Source organism: Triplophysa dalaica, chromosome 5, assembly GCF_015846415.1.
Source record: "Triplophysa dalaica isolate WHDGS20190420 chromosome 5, ASM1584641v1, whole genome shotgun sequence".
Classification (NCBI taxonomy): domain Eukaryota; kingdom Metazoa; phylum Chordata; class Actinopteri; order Cypriniformes; family Nemacheilidae; genus Triplophysa; species Triplophysa dalaica.
The window spans coordinates 8,457,836-8,481,905 of record NC_079546.1 but is presented as its reverse complement, the minus strand read 5'-3'; the positions used below and the strand labels follow the sequence as shown (position 1 = coordinate 8,481,905).

The following is a 24,070-nucleotide window of genomic DNA, read 5'->3' as shown; positions in this document are numbered from 1 at the left end:
AATTAATATTCATGAGAAAAAACCTAGTTTGGTTCAATCACATTTAGACCGACCACATACATTATAAACAAAATAAATATACAATACATAAGCTTTAAATGGGCTGTGTTGTATTTAGGTTTAAATACAATACCGTCTCCTTGCCACTAGAGGGAACCGCGTAAACAAACTTCACAGATGACGTGTCAAGAAACATGGCTGCGCCTGTGATGGAGCCCAACAACCACAACAGCAACGATCTATCACATCTTAAACGCACCGACAGCGTCAAATCTCCATCTGGGGACGGAAACTTTACAGATAACGTGGTTGAACTTGTACAACAAGAGATCGGCAGCGATCTTAAGTCGCTGAAAAATGTCGCGGGGCTTTTGGAGAAGTTGACATTAGAGAACAAGCAGTTGGAAGAGCAGGTAGGAATAGACAAGACGCTATTAACGTTCATTAAAGATTTGCAGACATATGTATTTTTGTGTTCTACGTGTGCACAAAAGTTATTTAATGAACAATTGTTAAATATGCAGAACAACGGCAACATATATGATTTATTGCATTCAGGTTCAGACTGTATCATCTTCGGTTCCTTTGCGCGTGTCCGCTGCCCTGTCCGCCGCAGAGGAGTCTCGTGTCAAACTGGATTCTTTACTGCAGAAGGAGAGACTTCTTTCCAACACTTTACAGCAGCATCTGCAGGGCTCACAGCTGTGGACAGACAACATTGGACAGGTCCTGGGTCAGCTTGATACATTAGAGAGGCACATGAAGTACCTGCAATGCCTAGCTCGGATTGAGGAGCTCAGGTGAGGTCAACCATTATGTGGCTAACAAAAGATAGCAGAGTAACCACAAGGACTTGTCACATTTAGTATGCATGCTTTAACTATTTATCATTTTAAACCTATGATTGTGCCAACTTTCCTTAAAACAAATACCATGGAGTTGTCACCTATTTCAGTGTACAGTATACAATAAATATTTGCAAACACTTCTTGGGGTCACTCTTGGTAAAGTAGTCTAACCCATTCTCTTCTCATGTTGAAATAGTGACAGTATTCAGCAGCATCTGATGACCAACAGCGTGTGGGAAGCAGTTGGAGCCATAGACAGCATGGCCTCTCTGGACATGGGTTTACGGGAGTCAGGATGTACCCACCTTCAGTCTTTTCTCCGAGAAACGCTTCGCTTCTGGCACAAGATTCTTAAAGACAAACTAACCAGGTATAAAACGTACTGGTATTGAGCTGGATTTCTCTGTGTAGGCATATAAATAAAACATGTCACACTTTTTCCAGTGATTTTGAGGAAGTCCTGACGCAGTTCCATTGGCCGTTCATTTCGTCCCCCACACAGTCTCTCTCTCCCCCTGCAAATGCTCAGGAGCTCAACAGCCAGCTGGAGCTGCTGGTTTCTCAACTTTTATCTCTGCAGACCTCGTATCCTTAACATATCAGTCTTTCTGAAATGCAGATGCATTATATTAGTTTCCGGTAGATTGTTACACGACCTGGGAGATTATTATCTAGCTGGCGAAATTACGTTTTCTTAACAGTTATTTCAGGGATGACCTTATATCAGAGAAGGATGCACCGTCTCGTCCTGGACTTTCCCAGAATCCTCCTCTCTCACTGCCCATTCAGATCATGCTGCTTCCCCTCAGCAAAAGGTTCCGATACCACTTCACGGGAAACCGGCAGACCAACAACTTATGCAAGGTCATAAAATGCATTTAATTGTTAAGTTGTTGTTCTTTCTCAGAAGCGTCACCTGTTAATACAGAGAATTTTAAGCATTATTAAGAAGGGTATGTGGTATTAACTGAAGTCTTCCGTCATCTTTTCAGCCAGAGTGGTATTTGACTCAGGTGCTTATGTGGATTGGTAACAGCTCCAACTTTATGGAAGAAAAGATTCAGCCTATATTGGATCGAGCTGGAGGCAAGGTTAATGCCAGTGTAAGAAGCTTCTTTTAAGTTTTGTGTCATTCTTTTAACAAAAAAACTGTGATGAATTATATCCTGTTGCCAAATTTATTTTAATGTCAGCAAGCGTCACTTTTTGATGTTTACACTACATGCATAGCATCGTTCCCTACAGAGCACTTCTGTTATATTGAATCCGTGTGATATTCATTAAACGGAAAAAAGAAAGACGTGTGTCTGAGTAAATTGAAAATTTTTTAATGTTGGGATTTAAAGGAATAAAACGGCTCAATTAGATTCATAGCAGTGTTCCTCTATGTCCTCTAGGTGGAGCTGTGTAGAGGGCTCCTCACTTTAGTGCATGAGAAGCTCGCCCACGATGCTCCTCGGTTGCTCTACGACGATGCTATGTTCTGCCATCTCGTCGACGAGGTGCTGCAGTTTGAAAAAGAGCTTCGCACCACCCACAGTTACCCACACTCTTACCCTGGCGTCTTGCAAATACTTCTGGAGGAGAGTGTGTTCCAGAAATGGCTTAGCGTGGAGAGAAAAAGTATGTTTGCGGAATGATTCATCACGGAGGTGAGACACCTTTGTCACTTGGGATGATGATGGTCATTGTGTTTCACTACAGTGGCTTTGGAAAAAGTGGACGCCATGCTGTCGGCAGAGGGGGCCTGGAGTTCTCAGTATAAAGACATTACGGATATGGATGAACTTAAAGCGCCAGATTGTGCAGAGACCTTTATGACCCTTCTCCTAGTCATCACAGGTATCATGAAAAATCTGAAAAAGTGTTTGATTTTTTGTATATTTTAATTGTATATTTTTGACGAACGCTACATAAATTCTAACAGTATGTTTTATTGTTCGTTAACTATTATTGTTTATACATAAGCAGGTGTATATACTGTATAATTCTGGCTGATTCTCTCTACCATGTAGAGCGGTACCGTTCTCTGCCGTGTCCACGGGCCCAGCTCAGTTTTCTGGCTCTGCAGAAGGAGCTGGTGGATGATTTTCGAATTCGCCTAACTCAAGTGATGAAAGAAGAGTCTCGACAGCCGCTGAGCCCGCGTTACTGTGCCATCCTCAACGCTACCAACTACATCTCCACTGTTCTCAGTGACTGGGGAGATAATGTTGTAAGTATTTTTGTGCCATGCTGAGCGATTCGAGTTCACTTTTCTTTTATTTGAGTGTGAAATGGTGGTCTAGTGGGTTAAACCACTGAACTGGTAAATCAAAGGTTGCTGGTTCGATCCCAGCAGCCACCACCAGTGTGTCATTGAGCAAGACACTTTACTCCATGTTGCTCCAGGGGGATTGTCCCTGTAATAAGTGCACTGTAAGTCGCTTTGGATAAAAGCATCTGCCAAATGACTAAATGTAAATGTAATATATATTTCTAGGTAAAGTCATGCGTTTGATTCCAAGATAAGCAGCTTTTTCGTATACCTTGTATGCAAGAATGGCTGCTGACCAGTTAGCATTTGGCACAGAAACTTTGTTCCGTTCAGCCTTACAGAAGCGCACGCATTTACATTCAGTGTCCCTCTGTCAGTTTTTCTTACAGTTGCAGCATGCAGCAGTGTCTGTGGGCGAGGAGATCTTGGGACCTCTGGGGGCCACTGAGACGGGGCGACTGGCCTCTCTGGAGGGTTCATTGTTCGAGGCCTTATTGGCCCTGCTGGAGAGGTTACGAGGGGACATGCAGGGTCGATTACGGGACGCGGTTATGAGAGACGTTAAGGAGAAAGCACAGCCATACTGTAAAGACAGGTGAGTGAGTCAATATCATTAACAAAACCGAAATAAAACAATTCTGAACTTTTTACAACACCTGGTTTCTGAAGCAAATCGGATCTGTTTTCAGATGGATCTCCCTGCCGTCACAGTGCGACCAGGCCACTATGTCTTTATCCAGCTCCGCGTGTCCCATGATGCTTTGCTTGCGGGATCACCTGCTCCAGTTGCAACAGCTGTTATGTCTTCCTCTTTTTCAGATGCTCTGGCAGGGTCTCGCCGAGAGGCTCGACCACTTTATTTACGAAAACGTCAGTCTCATTTGATCATTTTAACTCAGTTTTACTGCAAACTTACATTGAGTTACACTTCAAACGAGTCGTTTGTTTGGTCTGAATTAGTGTGTCGTTTATCTGTTATTTCTTACAGTTGATACTCTATAACCATTTCAACGAAGGCGGGGCTACACAACTTCAATTCGACATGAACAGAAACCTCTTCCCTCTGTTTGGTCATTACTGCAAGAGACCTGAAAACTTCTTCAAACAGTAAGCGTGTCCACTAGTGGAGAGTATATGAAGAACCCCATTCTATTACCTAAATTCTCAACCGTTTTCTTCTTTACACAGCATAAAGGAGGCATGTAACATCCTGACTCTTAAGGTCGGCCCAGCACTCTTGTTGCTTGAAGTATTAAAGCAAGCAGAGGATGAAGATGGAGCCCTGAACCCTGTTCAGCCCAGTCCAGAGTCGGCACTAAATGAGATGGGCATCTATAAGCTGGCACCCAGTGATGTGCAGATCCTTTTAAAGCTGCGCTCTAACTTGCTCCACCAATGAGACCACGTTCCTGTTGACTGGCTCCAGACGTAGCTCTCACGATGCTAGACACTAAGAGACCTCTTATATTTAACAAAATCTACAGTATTTACAGTTGACTGAAATGTCAAAGAAGAGATATTAACAGGAAGCACTGTATGGTGCTGATGCAACACTTCATGATCAGACAAAAAAAGTGATCTAGTGATTCAAATCGTAATAAATTCAAAAGCTTATCTTAGTTCTTGACTCTTTATTTGGTTATGATAATATTGTAAATATTAAAATATTTGTTAGAAGGTGTAAAATGGTTCAGTGTTGCAGTTAGAAGTGTTGAGAGGTTTTTAACTCAAAAGTGAGAGTAACCAGGTAATGAAGCCAGTGTCTCGCACTGTGCTCCCTATTAAGGGATTAAAGCAGTGTTCCAGGTCATGAAGAGTCTGCATGCTTGGGTCAAAGGGCAGCTGCGTTAGACAAAGAATAACACAAAACCAGTCTGAATGTTAACTCCTGTGACATCTATGATCTGTGTTATGTTACAGAATCCTTATGTTAGTAAAACTGTCGCGTTACCTCTGTGATGGGGGTTGAGTTAAAATCAGGTTTCAGTAAATCCCTGATCTCAGTGCAGACGCGTGTGGTCTTCTCCAAAAGCATCTCCTAAATTAAACCAACATGAATCACTAATAATCTAGACCGATTTGTTACAAATTTAGCCGGATGATTCACGGCTCAGACCGACCTGTCTGGAAGGCGTGGATGTGGATGTTCTGCTCTTCCGTTCTTCTTGTGGGCTAATGGATGAAGTTGAACTGGCGATGGGTGAAACATTCCCATCCATCTCTGCGCACAGTGAGCCAAGTAACGCATGTACAGCCTTTAGTCTGCAAGAAAGAGGAAACCAAATGTTATGTACCATTTAACTCACGTCAAACAGAACAAAACAAGGGACCCCTCACCAAATTCCCACTCTGCTAATATTTGGTATGTATTAAGAAATTAGGTCAAATAAATAAATCCTACCTGTCCAAACAGACCAGGCTCTGCCCAACCTGCAGTCCAGCCATGACCTCTGCACTGGGACCCATCGCTGATAGAGGAGCATTGTTCACGGCAAAGACAAGCAGAATCTGAGGAGATCGAATATTAAACTCTGTTACTTGTAATTGGTGTAAACAGGTCTACACTATCCTGCTGTTTTAATGGGTAAAGGGTCTGATGGAATAAGTTAACTAATGATTCAGTGAATTCAGATAGATTTGTTTTAGTTCTGCACAATCATAACTTAAAAACCCCAATAAAAAACGAATTTGTTAAAACAATAGAACAGACTAGCAGAAATAGACTACCATGTTCTCCTCAAAGATGGGCCTGTGCCACTGGATGCAAAGTTCCTGAACGTCCGTGCTAGTCCAGGAATACAGATCTGGTTCACCTTCCTGGCAAAGAGTTGTGAAAAGGTTAACTTCTTTCATCATTTATTAAACAGTAAAAAAAAGTGTCTGGTTATGAACCTTTATAAGCAGGGGGTCAAGTATTAAAGCAACAGGAGGGTCAGGAACGCTCCACTGCTCTCTGTAAGATGGCAAGTGACCGCTGAAGAAGCTGTGTAATTGTGAAAGTCTCAGAGCAAGATTACAATCCCCAACCACAGATGTCAGCCCATCAGCACCCTTCATGGCTCCTGAATAACACGGCATACAACACCACTGTATTAATGTTTATGTAACAATATCCCTATTTCATTAAACAAATAGAAACGGCTTGAAAGTAAAATGGCGAATTAAAAAATGAAGTCGCAATTACCACGGTAATGGGTTTCAAATTGAAAATGAAGGGATTTAAACAAGCTCAAGATTTGCCATCTAATTTAAAAGCAGTAAAGCAGGTTGTTATTATACAGGCAAATATTTCTGGTTGTCATGCCATTTTATTATAGATACTGTCTATACAGCACTTTCTTGAAGAACATATAGACATGGATTATATATATTGTTTATTAATAATAAAGATACAATTTTATATTCCGAAAGACTGGAAAAGAAAACCTAAAAGGAAAAAAATACCATGTTGGTTGATGTTGTCACATTTTACAGAAGTACACAACCTGACAAACACAAGAATCCCTCACAAATATGACAGACGGATGTGATATTAATAATTTGTAAAAACAATTACTACAAATAAAATTTACATTTTTGCATAAATAACTGTTAAATAATGCAAAATGCAGAAAATGACATACAGTATAAAGAATGACAAAGAACACAAAAGCTGTGATTTTAAATAGAGTAGAATATTTAATTGATAGAGAAATAATCGGACGGTGATCATTAACGTCTGTGTCCGTGTGTGTGCATAAATATGGAGATTTTTAAGTTTATGAGCATTTAACATTTCTTCCTTTTCACTTTCCCCCATTCTAATGTTCATGTGAAGCCTTATATTTATTAATATTGTATGATTTGAATATTGCATTCAGATTGAAGTTTGTTTTGGTAAACCATTTTACCAAAACTCCCTAGATATTATTTATTGTTGACATTATTGTGAAAAAAGTTACCCCCTTTTATGGAATTATAACAGGCCCATAGTTTTGGGGGGCAAATGATGAATTGATGAACTAATGATTATTAATTTATTAATATACTGTATATTTATGGATGAATAATTGTTTCTTCTACCTGATCGTGAGGAGACCCGTAGCAGTTTGAGCAGGTGTGTGTAGTAGCGGGACATTTGCATCCAGGTCAGCTCATGCTTAGTGTCCACAAATGCTTCAGAGCTGAAGATAAGATTGCCATGGTTTTCCAGCCCCCCTGCCAGTCAAAACAACAAATGCAGCTAAAACACAAAATTCATCTTAATCACAGTAAAAATGTAATCAAAGACTGCACAATTAAATGTCACTCAGATATCTCATTATGTAAAATACGAAACTCTCTATAACGGGAATGTGGAAGTCAATACACTTTTGTATATGGTAAAATTATTAAGTTTACCGCAGGGATGCAGGAGATCATTTAGCGCAAAACCGGGTAGGGCTTTTATTGTAGAAGGTGACAAGCGGCCCTCAGCATCTTCAGTGAAACCATGAAATCTGTGACATCTGCCAATAGCTTCTGATGTCTTTAAAGCGATCCTCAAGCAAACCCAGAAGAGCAATAGATATTTCTCTCCAACTGTTTCCTAAGATCACACACGCATGTTAATATTTCGAAAGAACTCAGCTGTAACTTCAACCTTTTTCACACTTCAGAGCACCTTGGTGGTTTCTTCAGGTGCTGAGGAAGGGGGGCGGGCCAGATGTACAGGGGGTGGAGCTTTCTGCTCCCATTGCTGCAAGCACACCAATGCCATTTCCAGGTAGCAACTATGTATTAGCCTAAAATAAACAGATGTAAAAACATTTTGTCATGTTTAAACATAACTAGTGGAGAGATTTAAAAAGAACATAAATAGTCTTAAATTGACTTACAACAGGTTGTGGCTATTACTATGGTGATACAAGGCGCACTGCAAAAAGGCCTCTAGGATTTTCTTGGGGTCGTTTTTTGGCATCGAAATGAGACGTCTACTACCCAGCCATCCTGGAGACATATGATCAACAACATACGTACAGTTAGCACCAAGCGAGAGGTCTGATCGAACATCAATTTCTATTGGTCACCTGTGCAGTAGAGGATATCAGCCTCCATCTGCAGGTCTCTGCGGGCAGAAGCCCGTGAGATGTTTAATGCAGACTGCAGAACGTCTTGTGCAGATACCAAGAGCATCCAGGGCTCCTCACCTCCTGAACGACCTGACAGAGCCTGCCATGCCAAAGAATGACCTAGAGAGCATATAAGTATGCTTATTTGTGTTTATATTAAGTCCTATTAATGACATTGAACTATGATCTCTGTTATACCCATCCGCATGGTTGTCTTGGCCAGCAGGGGTATCTGCAGAAGATAAATGTTCTTCGGGCATTCCGACTGAAATTCCACCTCACCTCCTTTTTTGAGATTTAAGGACTCTCTAAAGGCAGAGAGCTGAACGGAGGACAGTACAACATTTATGATATGTATCGCTATCTATCTATCTATTACATAACAGAAATGATAGAAACCTGTTGCTGTAGTAGTTTCTGTGTGAGCCGGTGAAGAGTCTGACCTCCTGTTCCTCTCAGATCACTAAGTAGCAACGCAGCCTCAGCCAGAGCCATTTGAGAGCGCTGAGACAGAGCGATGCGCCCGGACAGCAAGCTTACAATCTCCTGAATAAACACACATATGTAACACAAACAATAAAGATCCATCGCACTAAATCATACACTGTGTGAAATATCAACTCCACACTGACTTGTAGCATGGATGTACTGTCCTCTCTGGCTTTTCCGCAGTGTGTGTTCATTTGGACGCCCTGAAGGAGCAGCAGAGCTTTAGTGTCCGGGTCTCCCCAGGCGTCAGCCTCTTCCAGACCTTCATTCAGCACCCTGAATGCTTCCCCACTGCTGTCGACACCTGCTCAAACACATCCGGGCTGTTAGCAAACAACAAAAACAGGGAAATGTGAGTTACATCTAACAAACGTTGTACCAGCGTAGATGGATGTTCCAGGAATATGGCCTACAAGCGAGCAGACCACAGCAAGCCTGCATCGCAGCCAGAAGAGGCGATCCATGCGTCTTCTCGCTTCCACCCATGCTGGAACATCTCCCGTCTGGAGACCAGGAATAGACTTTGGCTCGTGTGAACTGATCTGAAGAGAAAAAGACTCTTTTAATTTAAGGGATTTTAAGCAGTGAACTCATGTAAGTACATGAGAGGTTCATCGGTACCTGATGTACTTTAGATCTGGATCTTCTGAGGGAAGAGGAAGGGGGTCTGGGAGGAGGCAGCGGGCGGAAATCACTATGAAACACAGGCGACCTCTGGAGAAGATTCATAGAAGACACTGCAAGATCTGCACTATATGAGATAGAAGAGATGTATTGCTATTTGCATATAAAGGAACGTGATCCAATACCTATACATTAACATGTATAATCTCATACACTACCTGGCAGCCATTCTGCCCTGCTGCTGGTTGATACTGGACATCAAGAGTCTGATTTCCACTTCGAGTTCCAGTTCTTCCGGATCAGTGTTCAGTTGCTGCGAAGCAAAGATCTCGGGACTAACCAGAGCATGTGTTTCTTTTAGGAGTATGGCCTGAAAGAGGGCAATAGAGGACCATTGCATTTACTGTCCATATGACTACTTTTAACATTATTAAAGTTGACAGTTATATTCACAGACATGTGTGGTTGTAATCTGGACTACCTTGAGTTTTCCTAACGTAAGTTTGTCCTTCTGGGCATTCAATTGGAGACCCCTGGGCTTTTGGATATTGTTAGGTGGTGTATTGCAATCCACCGGATCACCGCTGGGGACATCGGACAGGCAGATCTCTGAGCTTTTCTCCTCAGTTTCAGTTATCTCTGATGGGTCTAACACACAAACACACACATATAAAATACCAATATTAAATTTTTCACTTTTAATTGTCTAAACCTAACTAGTTAGGAGGGAATACCTGGTGATGGTGGCTCAGGCAAGTCGTGTATAGTGCTACATATAGCTAAAATCAAATGAACTCTGGTCATCAGGAGCCGCCTGGTCAATTTAGAGCCATAAAGAGCCATGATGTCTCCACTTGGACTCTTGTTAACCACGCCCTCAAGAACCTTAGCACATAGAGCAACAGTATTTTGGTAGTTCTATGATATATTCCAGTTATTCTAGTTATATACAGCAGTGAGAATATGCAGGCTGACCTGAAGGTTAGAGGGATCCAACAGAGGCTCTTCTTCGATAAATCTTTTTGTTGCCTGTGAGAAGAAATCTTTGTTTTAAAATTACAACAATCACATTGGGTGAAAAACTAATGTATACATTTTAACAAAACATAATGATAAAATAAACAAAATATCAAATCACAACTAACATGATGACATTTAATGTGTACTTTAGATAATTGCATGTATTTTTTTATGTCTGAGTTTGTTTTTCATTGTATATGCTGCTGTACCCTAGAAGGTTCCCCTATTCCCCTGTGGTTGCCACCATGATGCAGGGGAATTTCTTCACCTAATGTGAGACTATTTAGCTCTTCTACAGCCTGACTGAACATCCTCAGTTCTGTCAGGACCCTTATCTGCACATACAGAGACACAAAACAAGTGAATACAATGGCAAACATGTATGTACCAACAGTGTACAAACACCAACAAACCTTTAGTATTCTGCATGTGACAGTGAGGTGTAGATCACGGCATACCGTTTTGGCAATATACAGAAAAAGAGTCAGCATAGGAAGTGCCTGAAATATAAAGTAATATCATTATAGTTTAAATTATTATTATTACTTTTTTGTAGCTGTTGAAAATGTTCATATTAATTTTATTTTTATTTTCTTATGTGCTTATGTCATTTTTGTATTTTTTTGTATTTTACCGCCTCAACTCAAACTTATTTCAGTTTATTGCTGAGGCAACATTTAATATATTCAGTTGTAGTAAACTTTAATAACCTTGAAACAAACAGTTAATATTTTTTTGAAAATCAAACAAGTACATTGTACATCAACTATGATGACATTGAATACAATATAACCACAGATTCCTTTATAACACTGCTCTCTGAAAACTTGATTCCGATTGGTTAATCACACCATAGAGTCAGCAGGTCATAATCCCAAATAAACCCTCCAGAGCAATTCAAGTTCTGATCATCCTGCCATTATTTTACAATATTGATCAGCTGAATCAACATAATTCTTTATGAACTGCATTTTTTAGGATTCATTTGAATTTTTTGGTTTTAAAACGAACACTAAACGATAGTAAGAGATTGTGGGTCTTTTACCTTCAGAAAGTGCCCTGAGTTATACAACCAGTGGCATAGAAAAGACAAGCTGGCAACGCTAGTTCCAATATTCCCCCGATCTGGCTCAGAGAAGAGATCAATCCCTGGGATCAATTCTGTCTCCACAGAGTACCTGGAGTATGCCAGGTCCGTCATCGGATGGGGCATAGAGGCCATCAGTAGACTCTGCAGACCACACAATCTTGTTAACCATTTATGCATTTTGGCAGACGCTTTTATCCCAAGCGACATTGCATGATATTATACATTTGATTCTGAGTATGTGAGTAAACTCTTGTTAAACTTGCACATAATATTCAGCGGTTCAGTGAGTGAATTCTGACCTTGAAGAGTTTGGTAGAGAGAAGACAGCATTTTGTACGCTGGTTGATGTTGGAGGTCAGGATGTGCCTGTCCATAGTAAACCGACATTAAAATAATTGATAAAACTGCCCATCATCACTAAAAAGATATTTGGTTTCTCACTCACTGTGCAATCTTGGATGAAAGCAATGCTCCCTGAAGACAGCCCCATATCCCAGCATGCCGCAGTGTTTCCAGAGAAGTTTTGCTGTCCCACGAGTCACCATCCCAAGAATCCAGAACTCCAGAGCTCTGGAGAGCACAGTCTAGGGCTTTACACCAGAAAGAATGTGCCGATCTGAGGAACACACAAAACATACTTATGAAGGATGCATTTATTCTGTTTATATATTGTTAAGCACATTAAGCATACCTAAAGAAATGCTTTGATTTTTTAATATTTTAAAATTGATTTCAATTTTTTTTATGAATTATATTATCGGCATTAAAGAGCATCTTGTGAGTGCAAGCAAGATACCTGACTTTTGCACAAAAGCAATAACCGTTGTCAATTTTGTCCATTAGGTCAATGTCACAGATTTGCTCACATAAATTTTTAGACGTATTCATCAAAAATTATGCAAACTGTATACTTATTTTTAGTTATTTATAAACAAAAAACTTAGGATTCATACGCAATATATACACTTATCAAAGTATAAAAGCAGGTCTTACTTTCGATTTCCTTTATAAAAATGCAGGTTTCCAAGGTCATGAAGTGCTTGAACATTCAGGGAGTTGTGTTTATTTGCTTGAAGATATTCTGCATGAAAAACAAAACAACCCATGTCTAAACTTCTTCATGAACAAAACGGTGAACAAGTGACTAGCCTGACTAATTCCAATTGGTTCTCACTAATGGCATTGTTGTAGGAGGACAGGATGGTCTGGATCTGGGATGGAGGCAGGGTGGTGCTGTAGATGGAGCCCAGAGTGCTGAAATCCTCATCTGAAAGGTCTAAAGGACTGACGCCTGGAGGTGTGCTGGCTGCCAGGTTAAACTCCACTTTGCCTTGAAGAACACCACTGGGTTCCTTGGAGAACGGCACCTCAACATATGCTGAGATAACAGACGTGTGTAATTCTGTAGGTTTTCTAATACAACATTCATAAGATATATTGGAGAAGTGTACGCAGTGGACAGCCAGAAGGGGCTCTGAGCATCAAGCTTACGGTGCTGGGTATCCGCCAGCAGTAGGTGAAGAAGAGTTCGGCTGTGCTGGAAGGTCAACAGTGAATGACGACGGCTCTCCAGAGTCTCTCTGAAACAATTCAGTGTGTCATCAACATCCAGAGGTACACACACCAGACACATGGCTGTTCTCACATCTGCAATAATAAAGAAATTAATAAAAATATTAATATTAAAATTAATACAGTTCACCAAAAGAACACATAAGAAGATATTTTGAGAAATGTCTCGGTGGTTTTGTGTCCACACAACGGAAGTCAATGGGTCCCGATTGTTGTTTGGTTACCAACCGTTTTAGGTGACCCAAATATTACACAAACGAAAATGACATTAATCAGAAAATAAATAGGATCTGGTACCCTCTCTGTTATAAGTACCTGCAAGTTCCTTAGAATCGTTTTTGATCAACCGACCATTTCCACGAGGAAACAGCAACTGTTCACCTGCATAGGTCCTGCAGGTCACCTATAGATATCAGATACAAAACTAAACAATGACATTTCCAAAGCTCTGCTTAATGCACGAGAAAACCCATGACTATTGTTTTTCTTACCCAGGCTGATGTTTTCTTGTAAACTAGCTTTCCAAGGTAAACTAAATAATGTGAATGAGATTATTTCTGTGGTTACCTTTCGTCCATTGATCGTCTCAGTGTGGGTGAAGTGAGGCTGGGGGTCCGGAGGTCCCCCAAAGTAACGGATCCTGTCCAACAGCCTCCTCTGTGCATGCACAAGGAGAGGCGTTACAATGTGAGAGTAACGCTCCCTAGAAATGTGAAAAAACTGGTAAAAACTCTTGAAATGGAGAGGAGATTATTTATAAACATGAAGTCTCGAAGAGTTGGTAGCATACCTTGTGGATGTGTTGTAAAGTAGAGCAAGATGAGCGAGATTCTCCCACTTGGCCTGGTAGTACAAAAGCTCTAGTGTATGTAGCACTAAAGTTCTCAGCCAGCGCAGATCTACCACTGTCCCATCATCCATTGGGGCAGAGAAGTACAGACTGGCCTCTAGCTCCTCCTCCTCTGTGTCATAAACGTTCCACAACTAGAGAAACAACAAACAGGTTTAAAAAATGCTTCCCGAGGTATTCAAGTTGTTTTCCCATGACTTAAATCTGTTCAAAACAAGAAAAAAGCAGAAACAATCGTTTTTTTATTAACTTTGATTTATTTAATAGTAAATTTAGCCAATGCGTGTTTATTTTTGATTGAGACTGATGTACATTTTGACCTTTAGTTTCTCCATCATGTCCATGAGAAGATCTGTGGCCAACACCATAAGAGGAGTGATGACTGTGTATAACTGCTCCATTGTCAGCTGTCTGTTATGGACATCAGGGCTCTGTAGTCGCTCCAACATAAGGACCAATGTGCTGGACTGGTCCCACAGAATCCGACAGGCCCATTGTAAGGTCGTCCATTGTCCCCATCGATGTGCCAACACCTTATTGTATAATAGTGTAAATTACCTTATCATATACCTTGTCAGGGATAGTTTAACCAAAATTAAAATGCCATTATTTACTCATTTACTCGAACCTTTATGACTTTCTTCCATCTGCAGAACACAAAAGAACATATTTTGGAGACCGCTGGTAACCAAACGATATTGACCTCCATTGACTTCCATTGTATGGACACAAAACCACTGACATTTCTCAGAGACATTTCTCTCGTTCTTCTTTTGTGCTCCACAGAAGAAAGAGTCATTACCAGGTTTTGAAGGGGGGATGAATGATGACAGACTTTTTATTTTTGGGGTGAACTTTTAACTTTTCAAATCAATCTGCATTTACCATGGCTCTGCGGCTGTTTATAGAGGCTTTATTGAGCGTTTCCAGTAACTGAAATGTGGTTTGACCTTCAGGGGGGCCATTGACCGAATGCAGCTCATTGATTTCAGGATTGTGGGCGCACTGGACCTTTGAGTGCATTTCACTTTCTGTTTCACTTTCTTCATCACTGGTTTTTGATGCTCCTGAGGATGTAGTGAGAAGAGATGAAGTTATTATGACATATCAGGAGGAAATATACTTTATAAAAAAGTAGTCATTCATGAGACTGCAACCCACCATAGTTTGTATTATTAACCTTGTGCCTCAGATATTCAGGATGGGACACTGCTTTGGGAGGTGGAAGTTCAGGAGACCTGATGTGCTGTGGAACGTTCTTCCACATCACCATCGTTCCACAGTGGGCCAGAGACAGGAATGACAGTGGCAGATGACTGAAACTGTAGTACAAGGAATACAAGGAATTAAATAAAAAAAATCGGATTCAATAGACTAAGGATATTATTCATGATTTGTGATGATTTTGGGTTTATGTTGGTGGGTCTCAGCACCAAAGCTGGGGAAGTGGTCCCAGGTTCCTCCTCAGAAGACTAAGGTATGCACATGCCAGGGTTAGGTTGATGTGACAACGCCGAATTGAATCCTCTGAGCGGATTTTCCTTAGCTTCCCGGCATGCTGGTGTCTTCTGATAAATGCAGCTAGTTGATTTAACAAAATGTCCACAGCTTTGATCTCCCTTAGAGACACAACCACAGACACAGATATAGTTTGAAAGTTGCACTAGTCGAGCCGAGCGCTGACGAAAGTGAAGATGGGGGTGCATCTGTTTTGCTCATTTGAACATTAACAACGACTAAGAAATCGAACAACCTGCCTTTAACTGTGTTTATTAATAACATTATAAACAATATAACATAAAAAACTGAACTGCACAGCATAAGTATTACATTAATGCTTGTTGATGAAAGCATTTTGAAGTGTTTTGTTTTTTTCAAAATGGCAGAACTTTTACCTTTCAGAGTTTTGGCATTCGAACGCACTCAACAGTTTCTTCCGTCGCAACTTTTTTCCACCCAAATAGAGGTTACCTTGTTTCTAAACCAAAAAATGGTATTGATAAAGAAATACAACTTACAATATCTACAGTATATGTGTGTAAATGAAGGTGTTCAAGTGGATAGAAGCTAACCTTGGTGTTGTACTCGATCACTGATGTTGTGAACTCCTTAAGCTCTTCCCCTGCTTGGCTGTGATGGTTTTTTAGCGCTAATAAAGCCTCATCGCGTCTAGAAATATTACCGGCCACAAAAAATGTGACACATTTATTTAAAAACTGTATATAAGGACCTAAAGAGATGAACTCACCTGCTGAGCCATTCCAATATGTGTTGCTCCCACTGAATAATCAAATCTAGCTCCTCCTCTTGAAGGGCTTTCTTGAGTAAGCATAACACAAACTCCAGGAAACAAGACCTTTGCTTGAATTTCATCACTAGATCAACACACACACATAAAATCAGTAGATGACAACTTAATTTATAGATATGATATTTCTCTAGTATACAAAACTGTAGGCTATGTTGTTGCTATTGTTGTACCCTCTTGGAAGGCGTTCTGGAGGGGCTTGTTTTCAATCTCTTTGTAGAGTACAACTGGGTCTTCCTGTCCAGTGAGGACATGACCATGAGATGCTGCAACAAAGGTCATAATAACAAACTCAAATTACAGTCAAATGTAGCATACAAAAAGCAGAAGGTCTCTTTATCAGTACATTCCCCACAGTTTGCGAAAAGTGCATAACGTACTTGTATAAGGATTTCATTTTGATCAAAGTGAACAATATACCTGTTTTGTTACTGGAAGAGACATCATAGTCTCCTGCTTGCATGGTTTTCAAGACAATGCCATTTAAAGCCTTGAAGTGTTCATGTGGCTCCTCAATCTCCTGTAAATCAAACACATACACACACACACACATACAGAAATATTAATTTTGAAAGCAGCACATGATATGGTATCTATACAGAAGGTCTACACTGCGCACACCTTCTGTGCTGATGGTGTTTTTTTGTGGGGTGCAAGTGACGGTTCAGTGATCTCCTGAAGCAGTTTCTTTCCCGACTCTATAACAGAAGATGCCATACGAGTCTCCTGAGTGAAGTTCAGGCTCTGAAACACACACAAGTATATGCAATAGCTGTGGATACATTATGTGGGATGCACACAAGCTTGTCCTGTTGAAAAAAACAGCATATCCTGGTTGGGTATGTTTTGAAGCATGGTAGCTGGTTTGAGATAGTTTAAGCTGGTCATGTGGTGGTTCTTAGCTGGTTTGACCTGGTCCTTAGCTGGTTATGAGCCATCTTTAACCAGCTACGGACCAGCTTAAATCAGCTCAAACCACCTTAGGACCAGCACATGACCAGCTTAAACCAGCTACCTTGCTTCAAAACATACCTAAACAGCATATGTTGTTTATTTCAACAGGGTGTTGTTAAAGCGTTTAGTACCTTGGCTAAATAGTACGTCATACAGGCAACCATGTGCTGGAGGGACTCTGCTGTGGTCGCTGGACGTTTCTGCTTGAGCAGTTCTGGGATCTCCAGGAGGACTGTGAAGCACTTGAGCAGAACCTGAAACTCACAGAAGTAGCAAATAATCAACTTTTGCCTCTGCTATAGGCATAAATAACATTTCAAATGCATAACTGTAATTGTGAAGCTTAACAGTAGTACATCAACAGTCAGCTCTATGACAAGCTCTGATGGGATCTGATGGTAGATTAATGGACAGAGAAGGCCGTAACAGTTCACTACAGCTTGCAGGGTGTCACTACTGTCATTGATGTGCAGGGAAAAATCTATGGCTAACAGCATCCGTTCACACTCTGCAAGCCTGGCCTCCTGTAAAGAAAAGGCAGATTAACAAAATCTAGGGTAAATGATTATGCAACAGGTTTTGAGACAGATTTTATTCTGCAGGTATACCTGGCCCCATATTAAAGGCCCCCCATCACTAAGGTGGTCGCAGTATAGCGCCCCCTCCTGAATGTGAATATCAGTCTGGATAAAAATGGTGGAAAGAAAAAGCTGATGCAGGATGGGAGATGACATCTGTACTGTTGCTGGGCGGAGCCTGTGTGGAATAATATAATATTTGACATTTGAGCCTTTCTTGCAAATGACTTGTAGTGCTTTTGGTCTTTACCAGCAAAAGGTTTGTATTTTACCTTGTCTGAGCCAGCCTTTCAAGACAGGCTCCTTGTTCTGGCTTCGGGCCCTCAGGATCTAGGCTTGCTGGAAAGGTAAAGTGGCTCCATAGTTCTTTACAAGCTCTTTTGGCCAGGGTGTGCAGTCCTGTTTGATAAGACACCTGCAAACAATAAATAAGAGAATAAGGTGAACGGATGGCTATTTTGGGTGGCTCTATCCATTTTGGCATAAATTTAGACCCACAAACCTGTGCAAGGTGAGCCCAGGTTGTAAGCAGGGGCAGAGGCAAAGATGCCAACAGAGGCCTGGTGGTCTCTCCAATAGCACTACCCAACATCCTTCCCTGAGCATCAAAAGCAGCCACGGCAAAAATATACTTTTGATTAGCCTCCAAACAGCTTACTTGAAGTAGCAGGTTGCTTCTGGCAGGAATCTGGTTAAAACAGATTTTATTATTCATTTTAATCACTATTGAGAAGACATAAAAAGTAATGTGAAATCACACTTAAAGTGGCATAAAACCAACCATTTCTCCAGTCCCACGCAGGTGGCAGTCTTTAAAACGCACTTTTAGGTTGACCCCCTCTGCCTCTTTTCCATAAATACAATACCAGCAAACCTAAACCAAGAGCAATTTGAGTTGATGTTATTATTCTTAAATCCATAGTCATCGGTTGATATCAAAATTAGACGATGCGACAACCTCCTCCTCAAGTGCATACGGTGCTGGTGTGAAGGTCATGGAAAGGTGGCAGCGTGAGAGGAGTATCGGGGCTGGTGGAGGTTGTTTCTTCTCCACCCCTCCTAAACAACTCTCTGGAGATGAAGAACTAACCAACTTTTTCTCCTCCAGCTCTGCTCTTTCAATCAGTGTTATAGCTTCCTGAAAAGAAAACAGAGCTTCTTGTTTATTCAAATTTGAAACCATGTAGTGTTAGTATGTTAGCCAATCAATGTGTTGGTAATATTAAAAGCTAACCTCAAGTATTTTCTTGGTTTCTTTGTCACTCTGGTCCTGCCTGAAGGTCACTAAGGCCTTCTGAGTCAGGAAAACGCTTTTTGATATTTTGTTCTTCTTGATATTTTCAACTATCACAGACTCTGTGAAGAGGTAAATCTGCATCAGCTTGCTGTTTTGATGCAATTGTGTAAATATTATTTTTTCAATTCTTGCAAAAATCTACATGTTTCTACTTTTTGTTGAGTCTATTGCTTCTGTTGTTCTATTCATTTGTAAATTGCTGTGGTTTAAACGCATCCGCTAAATGATCTGGTATGGTATTTGGAGCTCACCTTCTGTGAGTCTGTTTGTTTCTGGGGTCTCAACTTCCATCAAACTTGTATCTTCAAAAAAGAACAAATACAAACCATTGAGTAATGACATTCTGTAGGCATAAATACCATTGACCCAAGGTTGTAGATCTTTCAGACCTGGACAGGTGTCACATAGCTTTAGGGAAAGCCTGTGTTGGAAAACCAGCAGCTCCAGATGTAAGTCCATGGCAAGGACAGTAAGGTCAGGTGTACTACTGTCCTGTGGATCTCTCTGAATCTGGAACTTCTATTTTTGAAGGTGACATAGATTCCTTTTTTGGTACCAAATACAAGTATAATTTCATATGTGGACTGTAGATTAGTATACACGGGAGATAACAAGGAGGTAATTACTGAAGGTAATCCGACATTTGTGTGTTTATACCTGCATAAACACCTCATCAAAGACTGCAAAACCCTCACTGGATAACCTGGCCCTACACCTGGACACACACTCCACACCTCGCTTCACCAAATCCAATACAGTCTGCAGTTGCTCTACTCTGGACCTCTGCAGTCATTCATGCATGTATAAAAAACATCAAAAGACTATAAAAGTCTTGACACCATTATGATGCCGTAACAATAATCTGATACTGCATAAAATCCTTCTACAAAAGAACGGCGTACCATATAAAGTGTGCTTTCAGGTTTTCCAATAGGGATGGATTCTTCACTGCCGTCTTTATCTGTACAAAAACAAAAAAGAAATCAAAGACACGGAAGATATGAAAGACAAAGACATCTCCTTTCTATAGAATCACATTTCCAAGGATCTTTATGGCATGTAGTACCTGTTTTCCTCCCTGACAATGGCGGGGCATCCGAAAGGCTTTCCAGAACCATGGCCAGTGTCAGAGTCATTTCGGCCACTGATATAAAGTCTATTTCAGCCAGCTGGTGCTCATGAGCCACTTCACACAGGAGGCAAAGGGTCTTCACCCACTATAAAACAAAATGTATGTACACGCTTCATTATTCATACTCATATTTTCACATTTTCATAAATGATCTTCAATTCGAATCCAAGACCTTGGTGTTGCTTGCATGTTCTGCATTAGACATGTTTTGCATCCAACAACTGTTATGAAACAACACCCACAAAATGACAATATTACCATGCATTTATTTATTTCTTGTTTTGTTTTTATTATTTCAAAACTATTGATTTCAAAATCGATACAGTAAGAATATCAAGACACTGTATTTGAATATTAACCTGGTCCTGGTTGTCCATCTTTTCAAGGTAACGTACAGGGTCATCGTGCCTCATCTGTGCTCTTTGAAATACCATTTTGCATTTAGCCCAAAAGAACAGTAAGATGTCCAGCACCAAATCAGCATCCGGGTGGATATCCTATTTACACAAGAGAACACATACACCACCAGGTTTCCGCTGAACTCTTGTGTGAGTGAGAGGGCCTGTGAGAGACGTGTGATGGACTGACCTTGTCTGCCATGCAGACACAAGTGTGAAGTGTCTGAATGACATTGAAGAATTGTTCTGTCATGGTCGCAGACCCAGTATTCCTGTCTTTATCTGTGGAAGAAAACAAATGTTTTATGTTTAATTCAGAATCTTAATTCAAGGAACTTTTTTAATTGTTGTTTAATAGAATTCATCAACACTTTTTGTACCAGCTTGACCAGCATCTTTCATTACAAATTTAACTCGCTGACTGGAGATCAAACATTCCACAGCTTTTAAAAGCGTCAGTTCCTGCTCGTATTTCCTGTACGGGCGACCCTCTACGTTCTGCGTACAGAAGATACAAATCGCTATTTAGTTATGTAGACATACAGACTTTCAGATATTAATATTTCAGACTGCACAGAAATACTCACATGTAGTGTTGACATGAGGGCAGCAGAGAGTGAGCCAAACATGCTCCACTGTTCATATCTGAAGAGCTGCTTCACAAACTTCACCGCAGCATCTACTGAGATCTTACTATCACCTGTAAAGCACAAACAGAACAGACACTCTGAGCAGACACATATATACAGTACATATAAACACACAAAAATGCATGAAAACAACGAAGACAGGCTAAAGGAAATGACTCACCAGCTACAGCCATCTCATTTAGAGTGAAAGCAGAGGTGACTGCATTTAAAGAGGGAGGTAAACTCGCATCTAAAATGTGTTGGGAACCAAAACCTGCAAAAGGCAAATATTTAAAGGTATAGTTCACAAAAAAATTAAATTCTGTCCATTTTGTCCACTCAAAGCTTAGTCTTCAGAATATCGCTTTTAAACCCTATCCAGGTTTGGCATCATTTTCAAAGCTTAAAAGCTCCTGTCCGAATTCACTGCGATCGTATAAATGATAAAATGAGTAACAAGCACATTGTATACAATGTCTTCTTTGGTGTAAAGTTTTATAGATTTGGAATAACATAGGTTAATAACTAAATAGGTTAAAACTTTTATGAAGGTTTGGCATCATTTTCAGAGCTTTAAAGCTCCAGTCCTCATTCACTGCAATTGTATTTCTAATTGTATGATAAGTAGTCCCCAATACATTGTACAAATTATAGATTTGCAATGATATATTGATGAACAAATGAAAGGTGAAAATGGGTGAATACTGTTTGTATGGTGAACTCTTTTTTTTTCCGAATCTATAGAAACAAGATGCAGATATCTACCAGACAGTAAGGTAATGCCAGCTGATATGAGCTCCATCACCACTTCCTGGACCTCAAATTCTTCAGGCATGCCAGTCTGAAGAGGCCTGACAGAGCTGTCATGTAAAGCTTCCAGCAGGGCCAGGAACTGGGCAGCATTACCGTCAAACATTTCCATCAGCATACGCTCTGTAGCTGTGCGAGGCCATGGACCCTATAGAAAAAACACAGCGATAAAGATTACATCAGAATAACTGTGAAACAAGACAATGTTTTAGGTATGACACAAAACAGGGCATCTAAAACCCTCTGAATTGTTCAAATTATTAACACATTTATTAACGATACTGTGAATAAATTTTTACTTAAAGTAATACTCACTTGCTGTAGCTCTTTTAAAGTTGCCCTCTGTTTGGGTCTAAAGAGACCTTTCGGTTTCCTGCGGTGCTCGTACACTGTACTCTTAAACACTATCACGGCAAGCTTCTCTCCATTTAAAAGCAATAATATAACCAAAGACATGCATAAGAATAATGCACTAATATTAAAAGCAATATGAACAGCCAGGTGTACTTAGACTACAATTCTCACTTTTATAGAGGCCTCTTTATAAGCTTGTTTGGTCTCAGATGGCACCGGAGAGCCAGTCATCTCCTCCAGCTCGATCAGTTCACTTATCTTGCCGAGAGCTCTCCTTGCAAAATCCTACAATCACCAAAAAAAGGCAAAACCACAGGTAAGAAATAAAAATCTTGGATATGAATCATAAAGTGATGTATAGTTAAAAACACTGTTTTGATGTCAAGCCCACCTCGGCTCGCACTGCCTCCTGGTGATAAAAATAACATTCACACACTGCACAATACAGTGTGGCCCTCCATGACAGGAAGCTGGGATGCAGCAAAGGAATAGAGGTCTCGAGGCATGTACAAGCCCATAGTAAGTACTCTAAAACCTGAATCAAAGGTGAAATGTTTCAAATGTATAAATAAACAAAATAACATCATATATGCGTGTGCTAAAAAACATGTATAACTTATATAACCTCTGTTGCATGACCCACAGACATCAGGAATCTGCATATGTTGTAGATGCGCAATGATCCTAAATAAATATTTAGACAAAAACAAGTCACAAACACAATTTATTGTCGCTTTTAGATTAACACTCAGAAATATTGTCGAAGTACCATTGTACAATATCCAGCATAGGCTTTCATAGGGCAGAACAGCCTGCATCAGAATCCGCAGAAATCTCAGGATGCTCAGCATCCTCTGGACACCACTGCTGTCCGGCAGTTCACCTTTCTCTCTCTCCAAATAGAAGATGCATTGACATTCTCCCTGAAGAGCTCGAAGCTAGAAGACATGCAGATCAAATTTGATCAATAAAAGATGACACAAAATGAAACCCAAATGAAACATATGCAAACGTATCTCTTACCGTAAGTGGAGCTCTCTTTGTATCAAGACCATCCGAAAAGTAAGTCTGCTTGAAATGTTCCACATCTTTTATGCTCTCCAAGTTTATAGTGGAAAACTGCTCCAGATAGATTTTGTAGCCTTGCCAGAGAGCAAGTCTGTAAAGCTTTGGAATGTATACAAGTGAAACAATTTCAGCATTGCACTGCATATGGAAATTATTGAAAATTGAATTACATTTCAGTAATTGCATTTTAATAAGAGAAAGTGGTAACTATACCTTATTGGCAAAGAGGAAATCTGCTATTTTCAACAGATGCTCTTCAAAATAAAGTGTAGGGAGGCGAGATTTATATTTGTTCCATGTTTCAAACAGCTTTATTGACCTGTCAGTCACACACAAAAACAGTTATTATATAAAGTCAATCTCATGCTAATCATAGTTATCATGTCATGTACACAAATACTGAATATTAATACTTAAGTTATCACTAATGAATTAAGCTAGTTTGATAAATTATAGCTAAAATTGTGTCATTGAGTATCTCTTACCCTCTGGAGTAGGACCGGTGGTCCACGTTTGGAGACCCTAAAAGTTTCTTCATATAAGCTTTGATCTCTTTAAGGTCACTTTGAAAAGTTGATAAAACTGGATTGTTTTTATCTAGGGGTCCGTAATAGGAAGCCGGTGCAGGCTCCATTTTTCAGTTGTCGGTGGTAACTGTTTGAGTTCGTTGTCATGGATACGACTAGCGCGCGATCTTTCATC

General features: G+C 40.3%; 2 protein-coding genes across 4 annotated transcripts; one reads left to right on the top strand and one right to left on the bottom strand.

Moving 5' to 3' along the window:
• Positions 1-7: 7 nt before the first annotated feature.
• rint1 (RAD50 interactor 1) lies at positions 8-4,724 on the top strand. The gene is made up of 13 exons (XM_056747475.1): positions 8-413; positions 559-800; positions 1,045-1,218; positions 1,293-1,433; positions 1,559-1,712; positions 1,841-1,951; positions 2,246-2,471; positions 2,553-2,690; positions 2,864-3,063; positions 3,483-3,700; positions 3,795-3,975; positions 4,094-4,212; positions 4,294-4,724. Exons 1-13 carry the CDS (start codon positions 195-197, stop codon positions 4,502-4,504), a joined length of 2,334 nt encoding a protein of 777 aa, XP_056603453.1. The 5' UTR covers positions 8-194; the 3' UTR covers positions 4,505-4,724.
• LOC130420299 (cilia- and flagella-associated protein 54-like) lies at positions 4,723-24,029 on the bottom strand. 3 transcript variants are annotated; one of them, XM_056747472.1, is made up of 68 exons: positions 23,854-24,029; positions 23,582-23,687; positions 23,324-23,467; positions 23,070-23,238; positions 22,926-22,984; positions 22,692-22,835; positions 22,472-22,585; positions 22,262-22,363; positions 21,902-22,094; positions 21,318-21,410; positions 21,095-21,207; positions 20,888-21,005; positions 20,698-20,789; positions 20,469-20,606; positions 20,044-20,194; positions 19,880-19,938; positions 19,635-19,760; positions 19,367-19,496; positions 19,229-19,279; positions 18,915-19,036; positions 18,639-18,818; positions 18,462-18,554; positions 18,183-18,368; positions 17,953-18,095; positions 17,711-17,858; positions 17,459-17,626; positions 17,234-17,356; positions 16,770-16,892; positions 16,569-16,668; positions 16,322-16,414; positions 16,089-16,215; positions 15,913-16,009; positions 15,736-15,818; positions 15,274-15,459; positions 15,002-15,162; positions 14,726-14,907; positions 14,161-14,373; positions 13,781-13,974; positions 13,558-13,693; positions 13,306-13,393; positions 12,910-13,065; positions 12,593-12,796; positions 12,412-12,499; positions 11,864-12,034; positions 11,718-11,784; positions 11,374-11,559; positions 10,742-10,828; positions 10,538-10,663; positions 10,284-10,337; positions 10,043-10,193; positions 9,790-9,956; positions 9,527-9,678; positions 9,306-9,435; positions 9,064-9,226; positions 8,828-8,988; positions 8,595-8,741; positions 8,394-8,517; positions 8,154-8,315; positions 7,962-8,073; positions 7,748-7,868; positions 7,486-7,672; positions 7,168-7,302; positions 5,998-6,167; positions 5,833-5,922; positions 5,507-5,613; positions 5,226-5,367; positions 5,057-5,143; positions 4,723-4,947 (listed from the first exon to the last, which is right to left on the bottom strand). In XM_056747472.1, the coding sequence occupies exons 1-68, from the start codon at positions 24,000-24,002 to the stop codon at positions 4,828-4,830; spliced, it is 8,964 nt and encodes a 2,987-aa protein (XP_056603450.1). In that variant the 5' UTR covers positions 24,003-24,029; the 3' UTR covers positions 4,723-4,827. The 3 variants fall into 3 exon arrangements, with proteins under 3 accessions (XP_056603450.1, XP_056603451.1, XP_056603452.1); XM_056747473.1 differs by having other exon boundaries at positions 17,234-17,358; positions 17,473-17,626; XM_056747474.1 differs by lacking the exons at positions 20,469-20,606; positions 20,698-20,789; positions 20,888-21,005; ... (9 more) ...; positions 23,582-23,687; positions 23,854-24,029 and adding an exon at positions 20,282-20,327.
• Positions 24,030-24,070: the final 41 nt, after the last annotated feature.